Source organism: Nematostella vectensis, chromosome 1 (genome assembly GCF_932526225.1).
Source record: "Nematostella vectensis chromosome 1, jaNemVect1.1, whole genome shotgun sequence".
Classification (NCBI taxonomy): Eukaryota; Metazoa; Cnidaria; class Anthozoa; order Actiniaria; family Edwardsiidae; genus Nematostella; species Nematostella vectensis.
This window is the reverse complement of record NC_064034.1, coordinates 17328653-17350647: the sequence shown is the minus strand read 5'-3', so window position 1 is coordinate 17350647 and position 21995 is coordinate 17328653. Positions and strand designations below refer to the sequence as shown.

Genomic DNA, 21995 nt, shown 5'->3' with positions numbered 1-21995 from the left:
CAGGTCACGCTTAGGATCATGGGAATGCACACAATATCGCACAACTTTTATATTCCTTCTAATTAGCTAATGAGACCATAAATACAGTGTTACTATAATGAGTTTACTTCTAGAAAACAATAACAAGAGAATGTCCTCACACATATTTTTGGGGGCATTTCATTTGTAAAAGACCTGGAACGAGCCGGTATGGAACAGCATATATAAAAGCTAAATAAAATCATTTATTTTTAGTTTTTAATCTTTTAAGATTTTTCCTTAGATATACTGGTGTAAAAAAGTTTTCAGCACAGCTTCCAGTAGAGCACAATCGCAAAGTCAGCACAAGAAAAAAACACAAAAAACCTTCATGTGTGGAAAGCAATCAGTGATAATTTATCGAGCTTTTTTTTTTAAGATGGCTGCTTTGTGACTGCGCTTACGTGTAAATTAGTGATATTTTTTTGTTGTTATTATACGTCCTAACCAGCCGTTACAAAGCTTTGGAAATTTACATGTTTGACGTTTTTCTATGAGAAATTTGCCGATTCCTGGCGAATGACGTAGGGTGTTACGTAAGACATAATGTTTCTATTGTGGTTGACCGTCATAGAGCAGGCCATGTATTAAGGAGATTAGCTATAGCTTTGGTCTAAATTTGTTCCAGATAGTTCACAGATAAGATGAACAACTTTATTGATGAACAACTTTATTTCGCGCGCCCGCGCTAGGTCGGGCATAGGTCATATATTACGCATCCGGTCTATTTCCTTTCCCTTGCGGCAATTATTTAGTGCTGGAAATTGTTGAATAATTCACAGAAGTGACAAACAGCAGGCTTAATTAGCTCTATGTCTAAAGGTTTTGAAGTTGAAGTAATTCTAAGTACCTTCCTAACTGCGGTTCACAAGAGCGTTTACATAAACAACTGCGACTACGGAGATTTTCATAATAGATCAAAGACTATTTACAAAGTTTTTACATAAAAAAATATCTCACTATAGCCAGCTAAGTAACTGGTTAGTATGCTAAGGGATATCTAAGGAAATTCTTCTCAATTATAAGATTATTTCCTAAAATCAAGGCATTATGCAGATTTGCTCTTTGTTTAACAAAGAAGCTGACATGATCCAACCAACAGATTGGCTCCTCCCCTCGGAGCACACTTGCACATATCTCAACATCGACCCAAAGTTGGATATTGACTTTAAACTTCTCTGGTGAATTTAATCAAAAGGTGCCGGATCTTTACCCTGTATTTGTATGCATCCAGAGCCAGTCAAACGAGGACTTTCAAGGGAGATTCCGGGGTTTGATTGAAGTCCTATAAACTAAACTCTATCACTGTGATCTCGGACGCTATCTGTTGTCGAGTTTCTTGCAGCTAGCGGAGAGGTAAGGACAAAGCCATTCCCCGAGGTCCTTCGTCGTCTGTTTTTATTTTGCTTGTAAATGACAAAGCCATATAATTCCTTGTGTCTATTCTTTGCCAAACTGTCTTTTTGTTTTATTTATGTGCAGTGCTGTGTGATTGTGTCTGAGCGGAGTTTTGGCGGATTCCAACACATCGAGACAACACTACCTTGGATACGGGTCAACGATGAAGAAAAGCTCAAAAAACGACCAAAGTGAGTGCAGTTTCCTACAAGTTACGTTGTATACTGATGCTCATTTATCTTGGTAATAGATTATCTTTAACTCTGATAACTCAAATGGATTAGAAGTTGGCTAAAAAAGTGAGATTCCGAGGCTGTCTCCTTCGGCCCGGCTAATACCTAAATTATAATTCTCATTTACTTACAAGCACTGTAATTGACGTCAAATACCACCGTTTTGTACAAGTTAACTCATTTTAAACGGCATCTCTGTTTGCGTAGCAAAGTTATGTTATATAGAAACATTTTTTATTTTATAACAAGAAGCACTACCTATTTTCTAAACGGTTCGGTATTGTTTTGACTCTCTTCACCAGTCCAGTTATGAATCCTGATTTGCATATTTGTTGTGAGCATACTTTGATCCATCTCTTGTTTCGTGGGTTAAACTAATCCCCGATGCAGGGAAAAAATCACGTACTTAACAAATTATGCACTCTGCCGGAACCATTTCTAGAGGTCATGTTGAGATGTATAAACTAGAGTAGAATATACTTAGTTGAATCAGGAACAGTTTGATATTTCATAAACAACTTGTTGCATTGTCCGTGATAAGAGAAGCACTGTTTATACATTGTTTAATTACTCGTTCAATTCTGCTGTTTGATATTACCACATCTGTTTATTCGTTGCTTTTTTTTCTACACTGGAGTCAGATATTTATCAAAGTAATCGTCCTGTATGTCTACATTCAATTAATATTTATCGCCTGTCATTCCTCAAGCACCATATAAAAATCCGTAGCCAAAGCAAGGGCACTATCTCGCTAATTTATCCCAACACAAAAATGTATTTAAATCCCTGTCCCGATAACCTCCTGACTATCAAAACTAGAATCTGCGTATCTGACAAAAAACACTTAAAACAGTATGCTGACATCTTTTATAGGGTATAAATAATTGATATTTACTATACTTTTCCAGTAGTATTTCTACTATACAAAAATGTTTACAGTTTTTAGTAATAGCCCCTAGTTTAACAATGTGTCTGTCATGACCCATATGTTGACCTTTTTAAGGTGGCCCCATACTATTTTTAAACATTTTTCGATTAAATGTTTTGGGCTCAATTTAATTAGGATAGCACAGATCTATCTATAAAGTTCTGTGACTGTGACTTTTCATTGGAAAGTGCTATGTCATTTTTTTCTCTCCCTTTTGCCAAAAGTGTGGTTGGGTTTAGAGTTTTAGATTTTGAGTTATATTTTGAAATGGGGCTAAGGGTAGTAACTCAAATAAATGCAAGATTTGGTGGGGCAGGCGGCGTGGCAAGAGAACAAGTTGAGCCATTTTAAGAAAATAAGGGAAAATCCATCTGTTAAAAGCAAAACAAAACAAAACTTTTGACCCCCCCACATAATATTCCCAAACACCAAATTATTCTCAAACACCAAACCCTCAAAGAAAATAGAAAATAGCTAAAGAACAACACAAGTTAATTCATAGTATAACCTAACATTAGGCAGCCCAAGGACATATCTGTCAACCCCAGAAAATCTCAAGGCTTGAGAATTTTTGGGGGGAGAGGTGTGGTATATTTATTTTTTGAGGTGGGGTATACCCACACAGGGAGTTCGTGCGCTAGGGCAGCTAAATGACATTCCCTGCTGTCATTGAGCCAATCAGCAGACATTTACTTTTAGAAAGCTCTCACACACACTAGCCCTTAAAAAGGGCTTATTTTTAATTATTTATATATTATTTTATATTATTTTTCATTATTGATAGAAAATAGGCAAAATGTCAATTTTCCATAGAAGGATTTTTCTGAAGTGGTAAATATTGCTAAGAGCGAGAGATTTGGTGCTCCACGCAGGAGAAAAAGGACAAAATCTTGAGATCTTAATGTGGGAGAGTTGTCAGGTATGCAAGGAAGCCTCTCTTAATAACGCAGACTGGTAGGCTAAAAAAACTTTGTTTTGTTGAAATATCATAGTATCTATACTATATTTAATACACTAAGGAATGGACTGTGCTCCACCTTTCACGGAAAAACCGCTAAGCTGGAAAACTCCAAAACCATACCATTTCCACACATTACCAGAGAAGAGGTGTGCAAAATGTTTTTTATTTCAATTATACCAGGTACCAAAGTTCTAACTCATGCATTTTTGTAAGCGAGAGGATCACACTCACAAAAGTCGCCATTTTCAAGATTTCACAGGAGCACAAAAATAATTTGTTTCCCGCAGCAATAAGGACTAATGACCTTCAGATCTTCGTGTCTCTCAAGAAAAACACAGTTAAAGTATAGAATAAGAAGTCTTTCTCCAAAACTATCATCATAGAGGAGAAATCTTATTATAGACAATTTCGGCAGATATGTAAACAAACCTTCAAATGCACGGAAAATAAAATCTAAAAAGAATTCAAATACTTGCCGTAGTTTCATTGCATAGATAGATTAATTGTAGCTAAAAACACAACCATCTTTTTATTGTTATTTAGAAAGGCATTATTCCTCGAAAAGAAAGTAGATTCTTTAGCTTCATTGCCCATAAACAAAACGGTTCACAAACAAGAAAACGGAAGAAAAGCTGAGAAGTGTAGAAGTCCGCTCGTAAGGCCTAACATGATTGGCTAGATTACCCTCATTGTTCTATTGTATTCCCGTTCTTCGTCCGTGTTGCATCAATCCAAACCAATCCAATGTGGTGAAATCTTCCGATAGCTTCTTGTACATGGCCCCTAGATTTTATCTACAACTGCAAGACTTTTGACTTTTGAACAACTTAAATTCAATACATTAAAGGACAGTGCATAAACACCTATTTTATCAGATCAAGATGGTGCACAACACTTCTTATTTTACCAGATCAAGCTCGAAATAACTCTTCGATTTTTTTTTATAAAAGCAAAAGGTTTGTTCAGTACAAAAAGTTGGTGGTCATTTTGTGTTTTCAGACCCACATACCTTTTATGTCACATCGATTTTCATTAAAAAGTATGGAATCAACCACCTAATAACACACTAAAGCAAACAAAGCGAGGATTAACGATCCACTCTCTTATAAAAAAAACAACTTATATTATTGTTGTTGTTGTTGTTTTTGTTGTTGTTGTTGTTGTTGTTGTTATTATTATTATTATATTATAGTGTTATTATTAAAATTATTATTATTATTATTAAAATTATTATTATTATTATTATTATTATTATTATTATTTTATATAATAGTGTTATTATTATTATTATTATTATTATTATTATTATTATTATTATTATTGTTGTTGTTGTTGTTATTATTATTATTTTTTATTGTCGTTGTTGTTGTTATTATTACCTTTTCCTGGTTATTGAGCCAAAAATGTGCTCTTAATAGTGTTACTCGCAAGCAACTTTACTTCCATTACAGTGCAACAATCAAAAGTATGAACAGTTTAAATATATTAGCATCTGGATGTGTTGTATCTCTAGTTTTTTTCTATTCCAATGTAATGGCTTGTGTTTTAAAACCTTACCTATGTACAGGTATCAACTTAGAACTGGCTTAACCCTATCCCGGGCTTTTTGAGGCTTCCTCTGACTGAGGGGGGAGTGCTCTTTTGACCCCCCATCCGTAACTTTTGAACCATTGGAGCTATTATGACCAAATTTTCAAAGAATCATTATCTGACAAAGAGGAACAAAATGATAGATTGTGTTGCCAAAGCAACATAATTTGACGTCATTTAAGGACATATGGTTATAAATTGCCTATCTTTCGAAACCTTTGCATAGAACATCCAAAATCCAAATAAGTTATCATGATCAGTTCGTATTCAAAAAGCGACTGATATTCTTTAAAAAAATTGTCCTTGTGACGTCACGATGACGTCACTTAAGTGAGCAGAAACAGGCAATATTTCTGTTTTTGTTAGATGTGTATTTCTGTATGTCTTTTTTCAATAATCTTATTATCTTGCAGTAGACATATATTATTAGTGACACTGTTTCTATGACAGCAATATATTACACCTGTAACATCATTGATTTGCATGGTACCTTTAATATAGCATGGTACCTTTAATATAGCATGGTACCTTTAATATAGCACAAGTTTGCAACTGGTAATAGTAGTACTTTAAATATCTTTCCCAAAAATGTTTTTTTCCCTACCTTTTATTTTCAATAGAGGAATATAAAAAGGATTTAACCAAATTTATCTGTTAGTTTAAAAAAAAAATTAGCTAATTATGTAACATCATCATCCGCCATCTTGCATCAGCCATCTTGGATTTAATGAAAGTTATTGATTTTAATCAATAAAAACTGGGTGGTAAAATCTGAAGCTTTTTGACAATATTTAATCTTTTTTTTCAAGTTTTATTAATAATTTTAGGTGGATATGAATGTTTTTTTGCTATTTCTACAAGCACTATTTTGAGAAGGTCAAAAATTGACAAAAGACCACCACCCCCCCTCTAAAATAGAGATGCAAATTTTTATTGTGTTTTTTCGAAACTTCGTATGATACGTTTATATGACATGGGTTTACGTTGAACATGTCATATTAATAGTTGATATTAACGACTTAAAGTGTTTGCCTAATTTTCATTCTCGGTTTCAAAACTCGGTTGCTATGGTAACAGCAGGAAAAATTACTTTGCCATGTGAAAACTGGTTTGATCCATCTTTTTTAACAACATCTTTTTAGCAGGCACATTGGTTATACATATATAAAGGCTGGTACTTCATGTTATGTTCATAATGTATGTGGGTGAGCTAATCAGCAATCACAAATCTAGTATCTTATGGATTGTTTGCTTGAGATAATTTCAATTTTGTATAGAATAGAACTGCTGCTTTCCTTCCTTGGGTCACTGTTAAGCAATTACATAGGATGTTGAGCACTTTTGAGTTTGAATATTATTTAGCAGTTCCACAATTTGCAGTTCTTAATCAATCTTTATATCCTGGGACTGGATGTACACTGCTTCTACCCATCCCTAGCTGCTCATTAAGATTTCATATGCAAAGTGTTTATTTTTACATCTTGAAGGCAAAAGCCTGAGTTTGGTTTAAGTTCTGATGCATGACAGTTTTAGATTTTCACGTTATCGATAATAATTTAGAGTCTCATACAAATACACATCTCAGGCCCGTACCCAGGATTTTTCTCTGGGGGAGGGGGGGGGGTGCGAAATCTGAAAAAGTGGGCCTAATTTTTCTGGGGGGGGAGTGGGTGGAGGGAGTTTTTTGATAAAAATCGGACCGCCCGCAAAAAAATAATTTGTTTATGCCTTTGCAGTATCTCCATGGGATGTTTATTGTCGGATTTGACTGCATACCAGATTGATCTAGCTTATGCTTTATAGTTTTGTCTACAAATAGCACGTCTATTGAGAACCGAAAGTGGACCTTTGGCCATCGTTCTCACTCCCTACACCCCTCCTGGGTATGGGCCTGCATCTGGCTTTCTAACTTTTCGTTTGCTTTTGTTGCTAGAGGGAAAAGAATATTCAACCACTTTATTTGCTATTTAATTACTGTTAGACCGCTATAATCAGGACTGGATACTGTAATTTTAGTTCTGCCAGATACTAGGACTTTAGTGTTGATGGTGGTTCATTGGTTAACTTCTTCGTTAATATTGACTGAACCTGGGGTAGATTTTGCTCTGTACTCTAATGTCTTTATTAATTTTGACTGTTCTTGGGATAGATTTTGCTTGGTACTTCATTGCATGCATGTTGCTTTTCTTGCCATTAGGTTATTCTTTCTGTCATTATATATTTTTTCTTGGTTATTCTTTCTGTATTAACCTTCCTATTATATTCACTACTCAAATTAAACTATTGCCCCCACTTTATCCAACACTTTATTAGATATAAATTTACATTAATTAAGGATTAAAGCTATAAGTTTAGATTCACAGCTGTAGCATGCCTTGAATTATTGGGGGGGGGGGGGGGGGGCACGATACAGAAACAGTAAGAAAACTGTAGGGGCACAGCCATGCCCCTACTGGTCATTTCCTTATAATTTTTCAAAATATTGGGGTGGGGGGCACGATTCTGCTATGGCCCTGAGATTAGATATTGATTTTTTGTATCACTAGCAGCTGACTGAGACTGGTCTTGTCTGCTTACATATAGCAATTGCTCTTAGTGACTTACACACCCTCCTAGAGGGGGGCTGCTGTAATATAAACCACATTGTTTTTTTGTTGTTGTTTTTGTTTTTAATTTGAAACATTTGAGCAAATCATAGGGTGGACTTTGTTTGGTGACCACTCAAGACACTGAATTTAAAGGGCATGAGGTCAATTTGTCAGACTTTGTGGGAGACCCACCCTAGCAGCTTCTCTAACTCTATATGCTTAGTTTACTTGGGGAATTATGAAATGGCGAACTCCAAAACAAATTGCAAATAAAAAGAGCTGTTTAATCTGTCTATCACAACAGAACTCAACAACCTTTATTTTATATCAACATTCATGAAATCATCCAATCCACTCTTAACATTGATGTAAAAGGTTTGCCATGTAGCCAGGATCATGAGCAGGGAGGAGTTTGTTTACCCATAAAGTGGAGCATTTAAGTAAGGTGGGTCGACCTACCTCGTAGTGGTACCTAGTGGTACCTAAATTTCCTTAATCAGAGCAGACCTTCCAGTTGAGTGGGCTGGCTCTTCCGAACCCCCCTGGCTACTGGTCTAGTTCCTTACTAGATTTACAAGGTGTTTTAAAAGATTAACAAATCAAGTAGACTAATCACAAATGTATACTGAATTCCTACATGGGGAAAATCCTAATTCTTTTTAATGTTAAAACTGTGAAACATTAGCTTCAAGTAAACCTGAATGGGTCATTCAACAAGTCAAATTTAGGGCCGAGAATCAGAAAGATTGTAAATTGGATCTGGGAATCAAACCCATTTTGGCAGTTTGTAGGCCACCTATGCTCAGCCACCTGTGATTTTTGCCTCAACTTGAAGTTTCAATCAAAACCTTACCTCTCTACAAGGAAATTTCCAATTCTGAAGTATTGATGATAAAGATAAACCTTTGAGGGTTTATCAACCCTCCATCAACCCTCTTTGCATAATATTTACTATGTTCATTTTGTCATATTGAAATATGAAATATTTGCCCATGGCCTTATGACTTTTGCAAAAACAGCCGTGAATATATCTCTCCCTTAAAGATTCACAAACAAAGCCCTGAATATCTCTCTCCCTAAAAGATACACAAATACAGCCCTAAAATATCCTCAATGATATGATTTTCTTTTTTTTTTTTCTCTTATTGGCTTCCTTCCAGATTACTTTTTAGTGAAAGTGATAGTAGTGAAAGTGATTATAGCAATTTATTGTTTGTTTTATGGTCCAATGCTATTCATTGCAGTCCAATTGCCAGCCTTTGGCGTTTCCATAATTATTGAAAAATAATATAAAGTTAAATAATTTTTTGGTGTTCTGTTAACTTGTACAATACCACAAACATTTTCTAGCTTAGGTGCTGACTATTTTATGTGTTCACTGTATGCTTTTTGAAAGGTATTGTATGCCAATTTCATCAGGTAATTAGTTTGATTAAAATTGCATGCAAGAATGCTTACGAACAATTGACAAAGGGCATTAGGTAATAAAGATTGTTCGAACTTGATAATGGGTTGCACAGATCAATACAATCAACTTTCAATTTTATACTATTTATTTAATAAGCTTGTAGCCTCCGTTCTTGAAACGAATAGAGGGTATACGTTCCCTGTATGGTAAGACAATCCGACTCATCTTTCATTATAGGGATGTAGTTATGACAACTGCTTATCAACCTTTGAAGTGGAAAGCTTTGTTAGTTCTCAAGTTTTGCTGTTTTGACCTCTGCTCCTTGTGAGCCGTTGAGCTGGTCATCATTATTCTTATAGGGGTCTGAACTTGCTTTCAAAGACAACATCATTCTAGCGCCGGTAACGCTATGGAAATGTTTTTATTATTACCGAAGTCTCGGCCTTTAATCGTAAGATAACCGCCAAGCCATCGGCCTCAGCTGCTTGCTCGAGATTCTCCTTATAAGGTGCTTCATCTGAGCGCGTGAGATTTGTGGCCAATGAGATCGCCCGCCCGACATACGTCAGAGGGCCGTGTATGTGTGTTCGGATTGTCAGCAACACAGCAGGTCTGGCTCTTTGATACCAACACGGCCGTGAAAAAGGACACGCGAAAACGACGGATTATTTTTTAAGGCAGAGCACATTTTGAGTAACTTATAGATTTCATCACATTGGACAACTCTACAAATATTTTTGTGCGTTTTTGTTTGCCCTTGGAGTCATGGGTAACGCGTCGGCAACGAAGAAGGGCGACCCTGAAAATGGTAAAATCGGGGATCTTCACTGAAACATATGTGCTTTTTGAGTTACCGAAAAATATGCCGATTCTTGTGTTGTTGTTTTGCAGTACACAAGTTTCTAACCGAAGCTAAAGAAAATTTCATCCAGAAATGGGATAAACCGTCGCACGTAAGTCGTTAGTTTGTTTCTGTATGAAATTCATTGTTGGTCTGCTCGCTTACACACAGCCAAGGGAGGTTTGCTCGACAAAATGTATTCATAGCTCGATAGCTTTGTCCGAAGAGTGGTTGCTAAATGACTTTCACTGCTGTTATTTCTCTGGGGTCAGATTACAACCCGGTAATTTCGCGCTCTGTAACTGCCTGTAACTTTATTGTAAGGTTTGCATCCCCATTTTAATTCCCAAGTGGGCTTTTTCAGCGATTATTTTGGTCCATTTGAGTTCTTATGTCAGTGTCTGTTTGCTGCAGAATACGGCCGCTTTGGAGGACTTCGAGCGAATAAAAACCTTGGGAACCGGCTCCTTTGGTCGTGTGATGCTGGTTCAACATAAAACCAGTAGCAAATACTTTGCCATGAAGATTTTAGACAAACAGAAGGTAAAGTAAAACCGGTGAAACCGCCACGAGTTGGCTTAGGAGCTGTGTCGTCTCTGCACGAATCTACATTATTTCGGCGCCTAGCAGTTTGTTTATAAGGGCGCTAGATGCAACCTAGTTTAGTTTCGATATTGTAGCTTTCTTCTGCAGTGATTTTATCGGTCTAAGTAATAAAATAAAGTTTCTAGCTACCGTTTAGCCATCGCAAAGATCGTGCATGCTGTCGATTTTTATGGATGTTGGCGATTTATTATAGGCGCACGTAAACAAACCTCACACAAGCTCATGTCTCGATCTCATATAATCGACTTTCATCAAAGATCGATTGAAATTCTGAATCACCGATCGTTGGGACATGTCTGATTATTCGGGATTCATGCACAGAAATCGTATTTTTCTGTGTATATCCATTTTTGCGGGTAAATAAAGTGTGCATTGAGTGTGTGCTAGTGGTCTGGAAGGGCCTGTGACTCAAAATGATAGGCAGTGAACCGTAGAGTATAAATAAGCAGGTGCAAGAGTTTGTCGACTCACATTGTGTCTTCCTTTCCCGGTTTAGGTAGTCAAGTTAAAACAAGTCGAACACACTCTGAACGAAAAGCGAATTCTACAAGCCATTAGCTTTCCATTTCTCGTTAGCCTGGAATGGCATTTCAAGGTAAGTTCGCTAAAACTTGCGACTCGACAGAAGCAAAATAAACTATTCCCGAGTGAGCAAAACCCCAGGACGTTTTTGTGTATTTTAACGGAAAGGAGATATGTTTTACTCTGTGTTTCGTCGAATCAAACTTTTTATCGAGGTAACAGTGTTTTTATAGCATTTATTAGGTCGTAAAATCGATTCTGCGCAGAGCTGTACGCAGTAGCGGTAGCAGGTACAATGTACAATTAGAAAACTTGCTAGACTTTTACGGGAAAAAGAGGTTAAACTTGTCGTATTTTTTTAATTTCCAAACTATTGAACCAGGCTAAAAATGCATAAAATTTAATTTTATATACTTTGATATCAGCTCAGAAACTCTTCGTTTATTTCGCATTCATTAAAATTATTTTGTCTTGTCGTTTTGTCAACGGTTGTTTTGTTTCATTTGTTGGTGTATGGCCTCCTGGATTTTTTTTCCCGAGAATATTTCACTTATAAAATTTTGGATCGTTTGCTCTGTTAAATCCATTTAGCGCCGTCTCTTTTGACCTTTGCTTACTTTGTTCAATGGCTGAGTGATTGCGAACAATATAAGCAAATTGCTGGGTTACCAAAGAAATGTTTTTTGAAGATCACTCTTGTTATTTTCGTGCTAGAGTAAAATTTCATTGTCTTTGTCTGAATGGCCCCTAGAAGCTCCACCCCTGCTTTTATATTGCTGATAAAACAAATACTAAAGGAAATATATTATGCTGGCTGCAAAACATCTTATCTCGATTCCAGCAGTACATTTCAATCTTTGAACCTGTAGTGAACAAAACTGCATCCAAAACATTATAGATTTCTGATTTTCGTTTATTAAAAAAATGAAAGAAACAAAAGTTCCTACAAAAAAACAACAAGTATAATGGTGTTTTTTTTTCTGGAAAATCTGCATCAGATAACATTGAGATTTGATGTGTAACCATGCATTTTAAAAAGTGCATAAACATTATGTGCTCAATGGTAGAGAAATGGACTTAGAATTTTACAACTCTGGAAGGACAAAAAAAATAGCATGTATATATATTTTTGAACACTTTTTGTTGATCAGGAAACTTTGGCTTATTTCGCTGATATATATATATATATATATATATATACCTCTTATTAACCAAATGTGTGAGCCATACAGGAACTAATTGACGAGATAATTTTTCATTGATTCATGGCCCAAGAGCAAAGCCATAAAACAGTGGAGAAATTTAAAGTTCCAAAAATTCTTGTATGACCGAAGCAAACAAGGACAATAAGAAATTTATTTTACTGCATTTTGAGTTTAATTTTTAGTGTAGCATTGGGTTGTTTTCAAGCTGTTTGGAGATATATGGCATGCTGATCAACCAATATGAGTGCACTTAGCACTTTAGCTGTATAAACCTTATTAGGGACTGTAAGATAGATTTCAACTGTTCTCTCTCCAGCCAGACATGAAAATCCAATTTTAATGGTCTAGTGAGGATGTGGATATCGATACTTGAAGTATAAGATGGCCTTATTCCGTTCACTATTGTAGAAATAAAGTCTCTGGTTAATTTTTGTCTGTTCCTGGATATAAATTCTTTGTATTTTCATTGAAAATAGTTTTGAACTTATTGTCATATTTTAGTGTCTTCACAGCCAAGCTGTCCTAGCTGCCACTATTGTATCAACTTAAAGTCCTGACTATGTCTTTGCACAATAAGACACCAACTTGTTTTGATAGGAATTAACAGATCCCAGATACAGCACATCTTTGCACTTTTTTAAACAGAGCATTCAGTTTGGAATAATCATGCAAATAAAAGAAGCATTTTTTAGGCTTATCCAGTGCTCCACTGTCTGAGAATGGTAGAGTGACTAAAGGTGGTCACACCTCAATCATTCTGTGACCCCATTTTTGTTTCCTCTGGTTTCCTCTTGTAAACAAGGGGCAGCTGCATTAGAGCCATTGCATGGTGCTATAACCCTGGTAACCGCCCTGATGAAGGATTGGAATTAAAGTCTGAATCTTTCTACTTCTGTTTTGTCTGCTTTCCCTATACTTTTAATGCTATAACCCTTTAACCCAGTGATAGTTTTACTAACATTTTGTTCTGCTATTAGGACAACTCCAATCTCTACATGGTCTTGGAGTTTGTGCCTGGTGGTGAAATGTTCTCTCATCTCAGACGTATTGGTCGCTTCAGGTGAGTTCTTTTATAAGATTTCAAAATATTTTGTGCTCTGAGTATGCTATGTTAATATAGTATATCATCAATTTTAAAGAGGCTCAAAATAGTTTACTTCTTAGGTGCATTCAGCAAGGGGGGTAGGATGTGCATGTAAAGGGCTAGCTTTTATTTAGCACATTGCGCTTGGACATCAAGCGTGATGCATTGTACACATTCAAAATTTTGTGTACATAATCACATTGCCAACTGCAATTAAAATCAACAGTGGTACTAAATCGAAACTCAGTAAAATTTAGGCATACAGTGAAATAAATGAAAGTTATCGATGTGTGGCCTTGGCATTGCTGGATTTCGTTTATAATCACCTATAGGTCTTGGAACTGCCATGCTCCATTTGCCACTCGCCATTTGCAGTGTACACCTAAAAAAATATGTTGTCAGTATAAACGGCAAATGGGGACTGACAAATGGCAAGACCAAAAGGATACCAAAGTATTTGTTCCAAATTCGTGAAAATATATATTAAACATTTGACTATCCTTTTAATATAATTGATATATGTTTCTGACATTGCTTGAGTTTATCACCTTTATTATTTTTACTAATAATAACCACCCATAAACACCTTTCAGTCATAGAACTGTCATTTGGCAATTGCCATTCGCTGTTCGTACTGACAACCTTATTTGAAATAGGTTTATAAACCCTGAGGGAACACTGGGTAATTTTAGAACAGAACATTTTTTTAAAAATCTTTTTGTCTGTGGGCAAGGCTACAATGCACAAAAGCCCAAGTATTTGCATCTCTTCTACTTGACCGTGCACAATTGCTACATAGTCAAGGCTGGCACTAGGTATTTCTGGCCCTTTCAAAAGTCATTTCACATTTAAAACTAAGCAAGAATGATTCATACTCTTGGAAAACTGTTCCACAGACTTTTTGCGCTTCTTAGGGTGAGGGAGGTGGGGGGTGTTATACAAAGATAAGACTTATTGTGGAATTTTTGCTGGCTTAAAATAGATGGGGGACTTAAGTATTGAACAAGAGCCCATATTCATTTTGCATGGGCTCAGTGCTCTTGTATAGGTTTAGTGTCTTTACAGCTTTCCATCAGCTTTAAATCTCAACTTACAACTATTGCTTTATAGCACTGGAGTCAATGTCTTTTCTCCATTCTTCGGACCATTATTGTGTAGTAACTTAAGAGTCTTGCAGCCTTCAACCATTGCTGTTGCTCATAAGAAATAACAAGCTATGCATTTTTTTTTCTAAATTCATAACTAAGGATACAATGTTTTAAAAAAGGTGCATTTCTCACCATTCATTTATGATGTTAACTGCCTACTTTGTTTTTGTTTTGATTATCTAGTTTTGATTATCTGCTGTACGTGTGCTGTTTTCAATACAATATTGTCATGAAACAAAAGAATATATGACCTATTGAACTTTTTTGTTTGCAATGCAATCTTTAAATTATAAAAACTTGTCAAAGAAGATGTTTTTAGATTCATTCCACAATCTCTGTCCATAAAGGATATAAGTATTGAAAATAGTTAAAGAGATTTTTTTCTATTTTTATTAATTTTTTTTAATTAAAGGGAAATTGCGTTCTGCAAGACTTAGTTTTATAAGTTAATTAACTGTGCATTTACTCACGTACAGCTTAGATAACATAAAAATAGAGTGAACACCAATTCTGATTGCCTACCAAACATAGTCACAAGCAATCAAAGGCATAGGTTAGGTCAATGTCATTATTATGTTATGTTTACAATATAAAAAGTAAAGAAAAAAAATATGTGGTAATTGTGGTAATGCTGCTGCTGTATAAGTCCTGAAAGTACTTGATGACCATTGAGTATGGTTAAGAATAAAAATATAGCTCATGGTGAGATATGTACGTAGGCGTTGCGTAGGCAACATGTTTTTTGTGCCCGGATACTTAACTTCTAAACTGCTAATGATGCCGCCGATAATAAGTAATTTCTTACACCCTGTGGTTAACTTTGATTAAGGAGAGTTCTGTTTTCAAATGCTAGCGACCATTACCCAAATTAGTCCATAATTACTCTTTCATGGCGCCATTTCCACTTATGGGCCGCATCCTTTTCCTATTTTTAGCTGGGTACCAGCTTTTTAGATTGTTATGTGCTGATAGAACATTTTGAACATATATCCATTCATATGTTAAAGGTCTTAGAATAGAGAAAAGGACTTCTTGTGATATGGCTACAGCCATTGACGACGATGACAGGTTCTTGTGTCCAGTTGCTCACATCTTAATTCCTTGTGCTGTGGCAGTTAGTATAGTTGAGCTGGCACCCTGTAGGTGTGTATGATCAAGTAAAGGTTTTTTTATGCTAGCTACCAATGTCTTAAAGGTCTAGTCAGTAATTATGGTTCCTGTTGATTTAGGCGCCAGCTTGGGTCTAATATATGATCGCCATCCTTTGTTTAGTTTAAGTAGAGTATTTATCCTGTGACTCCCACTAAATGAATATACATTACCCTATTCAACAGATGTGCCTCAAGTTTATAACTCATTTCAAATTTTTTATTGCCGCAATTAATGATGCCAAAATTGATTATTACTCACAAAAAACAACATGACCACCATTTGAATATTTAGTATTGCAAAACATGCTATTTTGTACTTTTCTTGCTCTGATTATCTTGTAGATGATATTTTGGAACCAGTATCAATAATGTTGTATTTACCCATTGTTTTTTTTTTGTTGTTGTTGTTAAATTTTTTCCCCAATATTGTGTTTAAGAAATAACATATTCTTTGCGTGCCTTGCGTGCCTGAGTTTTGAAAACCAAGGTGTTCTCTCGACCTGCAGTCTCGTGCTCCACTGATCCGCTCTAGAATTCTCCCAAACAAACACAGAGGTTTTCAAACTGAATGAAGAAACAAAGAATGTTTTATTTCTTTTAAAAAATTATTTACAATCCTATGCAAAAAACAAAAAAAACTTCACAACAGCGCGCGCTCATGGCTTCATTCTAGTGCACTTCAGTATGCTCACAGAAAACAGTTTGAAAAACTGAAAAACTGGCTTCAAATTCCAAGCAATATTTACTTCATCGTTTGGTGGTTCAGCTTTTTGACTTATTTTGCAATTTCCTATTTACCTGGGACATGTTGTTTTCACGAAGAATAATATTTTTTAGTGTTAAAAGGTAAAAATTCATGAGAATTCACAGGGTTGTTGACTGATGATGCACGAATTCGCTTTTAACCAATTTTATGCTGTGTCCTCACATGACCTTCATCATGTAACAAAAGTGAGCAATCCCACTAATCAGAGCACATGTACTATCTCAATTATTTTATAAAAGTTGTTTGTCATGAATAAACTATGTTTCAAGAACTTTCTAGTCTATGCAATACATGTGCTGCTTATCAGTAATGTGCCAAGGGCTGCATATAGTTGTATACTAAAGTTAACCTCTGACCTAAATTGTTTTGATCTTGATTTTAGTGAAACACATTCAAGATTCTATGCATCACAGATTGTGCTTGCCTTCGAATATCTACACTCTCTGGATCTAATATACAGAGATTTGAAGCCTGAAAACTTGCTGATTGATGAGAAGGGTTACTTGAAGGTAAACACCAGTAGTCATTTCCCTAAACATTCTGACAATATGATAATGTAATGTGCATGACTTTTTGCATGAGATTTTAGAGTAATCAATAAAACCAACTAGACATTCCCATTCCCTTCACAACCTCACGCTTAGCTTATTCAGTGGAACTCCACTGGCCCAAACTCCCAGTGTAAGGTCCTGTTTACACTGGCACAATCTTTGTTGCTTGACACAAGCTGCATTTTTAATGCTTTTTTGCACCCAAAATTGCAGACTATGTAGACTGTAATATTTATTTTCTGGAATTCAAGCATGCTTTTAGCTTTTTTCAAAAAAATACAGTTTTTACATTCAATTAACATTTATGAGTGAGACGGATTTCCTGCTATTTTAAGCCATTTTTTTTGCGTTGCAGCCTAGTTCAGCCTAGGAGCAAAAGCATATCCACTGTGCAGGGCATGTGTACTGTCTACTAAAGAAACTATGAATCTTACAATGCTTGCTTGCCTGACTCATTATCCCCATTTAAAACACTAATACCATTTGGGTGAAATGCAGTACCCTCAATATTTTAGCTTTTATGGATTATTTTTACTTGATTATCTTTTAGTTATGTCCATTGCCAGCATGAAAGTCACTTAACTTGATAAGAACTTAAAGGAATTCTCCACCCTATTTTAGGCGAATTTCTTTAGTCATGTCACCCTCTTAGATACTGCTATTGAGTAGTTTTAGTTGCCAGCAACACCCAAGCAGAGATTGCTATCAATCCTTGCAGGTGACAGATTTCGGTTTTGCCAAAAGAGTAAAAGGCAGAACATGGACCCTTTGTGGAACACCAGAGTATCTTGCGCCTGAGATTATCCTAAGCAAAGTAAGTACACTTAGCCTGATATGATTAGGGCGTTCATTAAGTTTCAGAGTAGGCGGTGGAGATTGGAAGTAGGTGGTGGGAGTTATTTTATTTTATTATTTTATTTATTTATTCAAATAAAACTTAAATTGACTTTTTTCGACTTTGTTAGTTGGCTCTCAGTGGAAAATAGCTGATGGTTTGCCAGTCGCCAGGCCTAATAAAACCCCTGTATGATTATTGTTGAACACAGTGTTTCAGAGATTAATTATTTAGATACATCAATCATTTGTTATGCATTGGTTTCAGCTTTTAGGCAACCCTTGGCTCTAGAACAACAGTGACAACAATAGTGTAAACAAAACATTGACATACATCAATGTATTTTTATAATAAAATAAATTACCCAGGTAGCTGACAATATTTTTACTTTAGTTTTTATTGAATTTCCCAAAGTTTGTCCATTTCTGAATATCATCAATATTAATCATTACTTCTTTCAATTGTAGGGTTATAACAAGGCTGTGGATTGGTGGGCTCTGGGTGTTCTTATTTATGAGATGGCTGCAGGATACCCACCATTCTTTGCAGATCAACCCATTCAGATCTACGAAAAGATTGTCTCAGGAAAAGTAAGTGTTTGCTTATTTTGTATTTGCTCAGTATCACTACCACCATCATTACCACCACTGCCATCATCTATATCAATACCCCCATTATTACCATCACTGCCATCATCTGTATCACTATCACCATTATTACCATCACTGCCATCATCTATATCACTACCACCATTATTACCATCACTGCCATCATCTGCATCATCTATCACCATTATTACCATCACTGCCATCATCTGTATCACTACCACCATTATTACCACCACTGCCATCATCTGTATCATCTATCACCATTATTACCATCACTGCCATCATCTGTATCACTATCACCGTTATTACCACCACTGCCATCATCTGCATCACTACCGCCATTATTACCATCACTGCCATCATCTGTATCATCTATCACCATTATTACCACCACTGCCATCATCTGTATCATCTATCACCATTATTACCACCACTGCCATCATCTGTATCATCTATCACCATTATTACCATCACTGCCATCATCTGTATCACTATCACCGTTATTACCACCACTGCCATCATCTGTATCACTATCACCATTATCACCACCACTGTCATCTGTATCTTTACCGCCATTATTACCACCACTGCCATCATCTGCATCAATACCACCATTATTTTCAACACCTAACCGTCACCTGCGTCAGTGGTTGTTTACCATTTAATTGGAAATTCCGAAATGATACCCCCTTTTTTCCATAATGGTAAGGGCGTGATTTTTTACATGAGAATGGTTAGAATAGAAAAAGCGCATGTTCACATTCTCGAGCAATGCCACGTTTTAAGGAATTTTTCCAGTGGGAGGAATCTGTACCATTTAAAAAATAATATCATCACCATCAGCAGCAGCATCACCACCATTATCATCACCATCAGCAGTAGCATCACCATCATCTCCTTCGCCATCACATTCAGCAGCATATACCCCCACCATGAAAATCACAACAAAAATTATCATCACCACCATCAGCATTACCTCTGCCACTTCAGGAATCACCTCCACCATCAGTAGCATATATCACCACCACCATTTGCATCAACGTTAGCCCATCACCATCATTTGCATCAACATTGTAATCACCATCATTTGCATCACCATTATCACCACCACCATTTGCATGAACATTATCACCACCATCACTTGAATCATTATTTTCACAATCATTTGGATCAACATTATCATCAACATCATTTGCATCACCATTGTCATCGCCATCATTTGCATCAACATTATCACCACCTGCAATTGCATGACCATTATCATCATCATTATCATCGCCATCATTTACATTACCATTATCACCACCATCACTTGTATCATCATTATTATCACCATCATTTGCATCAATATTATCACCACTATCATTTGCATCACCATTATCACCACCACCATTTGCATGAACATCACCACCATCACTTGAATCATTATTTTCAAAATCATTTGGATCAACATTATCATCAACATCATTTGCATCACCATTGTCATCACCATCATTTGCATCAACATCATCACCACCTGCAATTGCATGACCATTATCATCATCACAATTATCATCGCCATCATTTACATTACCATTATCACCACCATTACTTGTATCATCATTATTATCACCATCATTTGCATCAATATTATCACCACTATCATTTGCATCAACATTATCACCACCATCACTTGAATCATCATCATCACCTACAATTGCATCACCATTTTATCATCGCCATCATTTACATCACCATTATCACCACCATAATTTGCATCATAGCCACCGTCATCTTATTACCACCACCATCAGCAGCAGAATTTATCACCACCATCAAAATCACCGTCATCGCCATCATCACTTTTAACACTATATGACTACCACCACCTCCTTATCAATATCACAATCACCAGCAGCACCTGTTCATTCGTTGATACAGCATTTGTTTTTATTGATGGTATTTTCATCGTTTGATTTTCTTTAGGTTCGTTTCCCATCACACTTCACGAATGACCTGAAAGACCTTCTCCGCAATCTTCTACAAGTAGACCTGACAAAACGCTATGGAAACCTTAAAAACGGCGTGGGAGATATAAGAAACCACAAGTGGTTTACTTCGACTGAATGGATAGCCATTTTTAAAAGAGAGGTACGAAGTTTTCAAGGCGTTTCACCATTAATTTTTTAACTAACATCAGTGGGATTAGGTGAGGAAGGGGGGGGGGGTAGAGTTTGAGGGTACTGTTATCGCGTATTGACATATTATTCAGTGTAACAACATAATCTTACAGATACTATAGACGTGGTTCTAAAATTGCAATAAAAATAAAATCATGCAAAACTATTTCAAGCAATAAACTGAGTTTTTGTTTCTCCTCAAGGTCGAAGCTCCGTTCATCCCGAAGTGCAAGGGGCCCGGCGACCCGGGTAACTTTGACGATTATGAAGAGGAGCCACTTCACATTTCAAATACAGAGAAATGTGCTAAAGAATTTGCAGACTTCTAGACCACGTAAAGCAAATCGGCTGTGTGTTCTAGCAACATATTTAGTCTGTAAAGCACCATAACTTGATCGTAATATATGACATTCACAAGCCCAGTAGTGGCCGGTTGACTGTCACGGACGCTGCTGCGCTTGGTTCTGAAAATAAAAAGAGTTGGACATAAGAGTCCAGAGTTAACCAGAAAACCGTTTATTTATATGAAAGCGATTCTTGAAAATAGTAGCGTTATAGTAGATTTTAGCAAAGAAAAAAGTAAGAATTTTTAAGAGTTGGTATGTAAATGTTTTACTTGTAATTTATATTGTTTACAAATCCACATTCTCAGAAGGGCAAGTCTCCCATGCGGACCCAATATTCTAAATTCCCAAACGTTATCTGCCATGTTATCTTGTCGGTTCAGTTCTTACGAATTCGTAATTATCAATAAAGCTTATGAGCCAATGTCGTTACGTGTTTTGCTTGTATGCTGTACGGTGTGGACCATTCACTTTGGAGGGGGGCTGGAAGAATTAAATTCCTACAATTTTTTTTTTTAATTTCCTACAAAAGGAAAAAAGTCATGCATTGCTTTTTATCAAGATGATAATATTCATGTTGACGGAAGTAATTGTTCCATAGACCGAATCAAGTGGAGCGGCCCGCATAAGAACCCTGGGTCTCCGATTATTTGATAAAAGACTACCAGTTTAGGCGTTCTTCCAGGTTCTTTTTGCGGCGAGAAAAGCGCTGAATCCCCGATGGTATAGTCAAACGGAACTGCAAGGGAATCATTCGATTATACTCGTTCTGGTGTCCTGATCAGCCAGAATACTAACTTTATTGCCTTATCTCTGATGTCCAAGACTTTCTTAAGAGGTCACGTGAATTTTGGGTGTCAAACTAGAGCGCGCCCAGGCGCTCTACGAGTAAAGCGAGAAAGTTATTTTATTTCAATAAGGGTTTATTTCCTTTTAAAGATTTCATTCTTTTTTAGTCTTTTTCTGGATGGGCGTAGTGATTTCTGTTAAAATTGCCATCTAAAAGGTCACTTGATCTCTCATCGCAAGTCACCTTATCCATCCATTTGAC

General features: G+C 36.2%; 1 protein-coding gene across 2 annotated transcripts; it reads left to right on the top strand.

The window, feature by feature from the left end:
• Window positions 1-1131: 1131 nt before the first annotated feature.
• LOC116614813 (cAMP-dependent protein kinase catalytic subunit alpha) lies at window positions 1132-21372 on the top strand. 2 transcript variants are annotated; one of them, XM_048730036.1, is made up of 11 exons: window positions 1132-1374; window positions 1501-1607; window positions 10016-10077; window positions 10380-10508; window positions 11068-11166; window positions 13276-13358; window positions 16830-16956; window positions 17717-17812; window positions 18301-18423; window positions 20407-20571; window positions 20804-21372. In XM_048730036.1, the coding sequence occupies exons 2-11, from the start codon at window positions 1580-1582 to the stop codon at window positions 20927-20929; spliced, it is 1038 nt and encodes a 345-aa protein (XP_048585993.1). In that variant the 5' UTR covers window positions 1132-1374; window positions 1501-1579; the 3' UTR covers window positions 20930-21372. The 2 variants fall into 2 exon arrangements, with proteins under 2 accessions (XP_048585993.1, XP_048585992.1); XM_048730035.1 differs by lacking the exons at window positions 1132-1374; window positions 1501-1607 and adding an exon at window positions 9716-9932.
• Window positions 21373-21995: the final 623 nt, after the last annotated feature.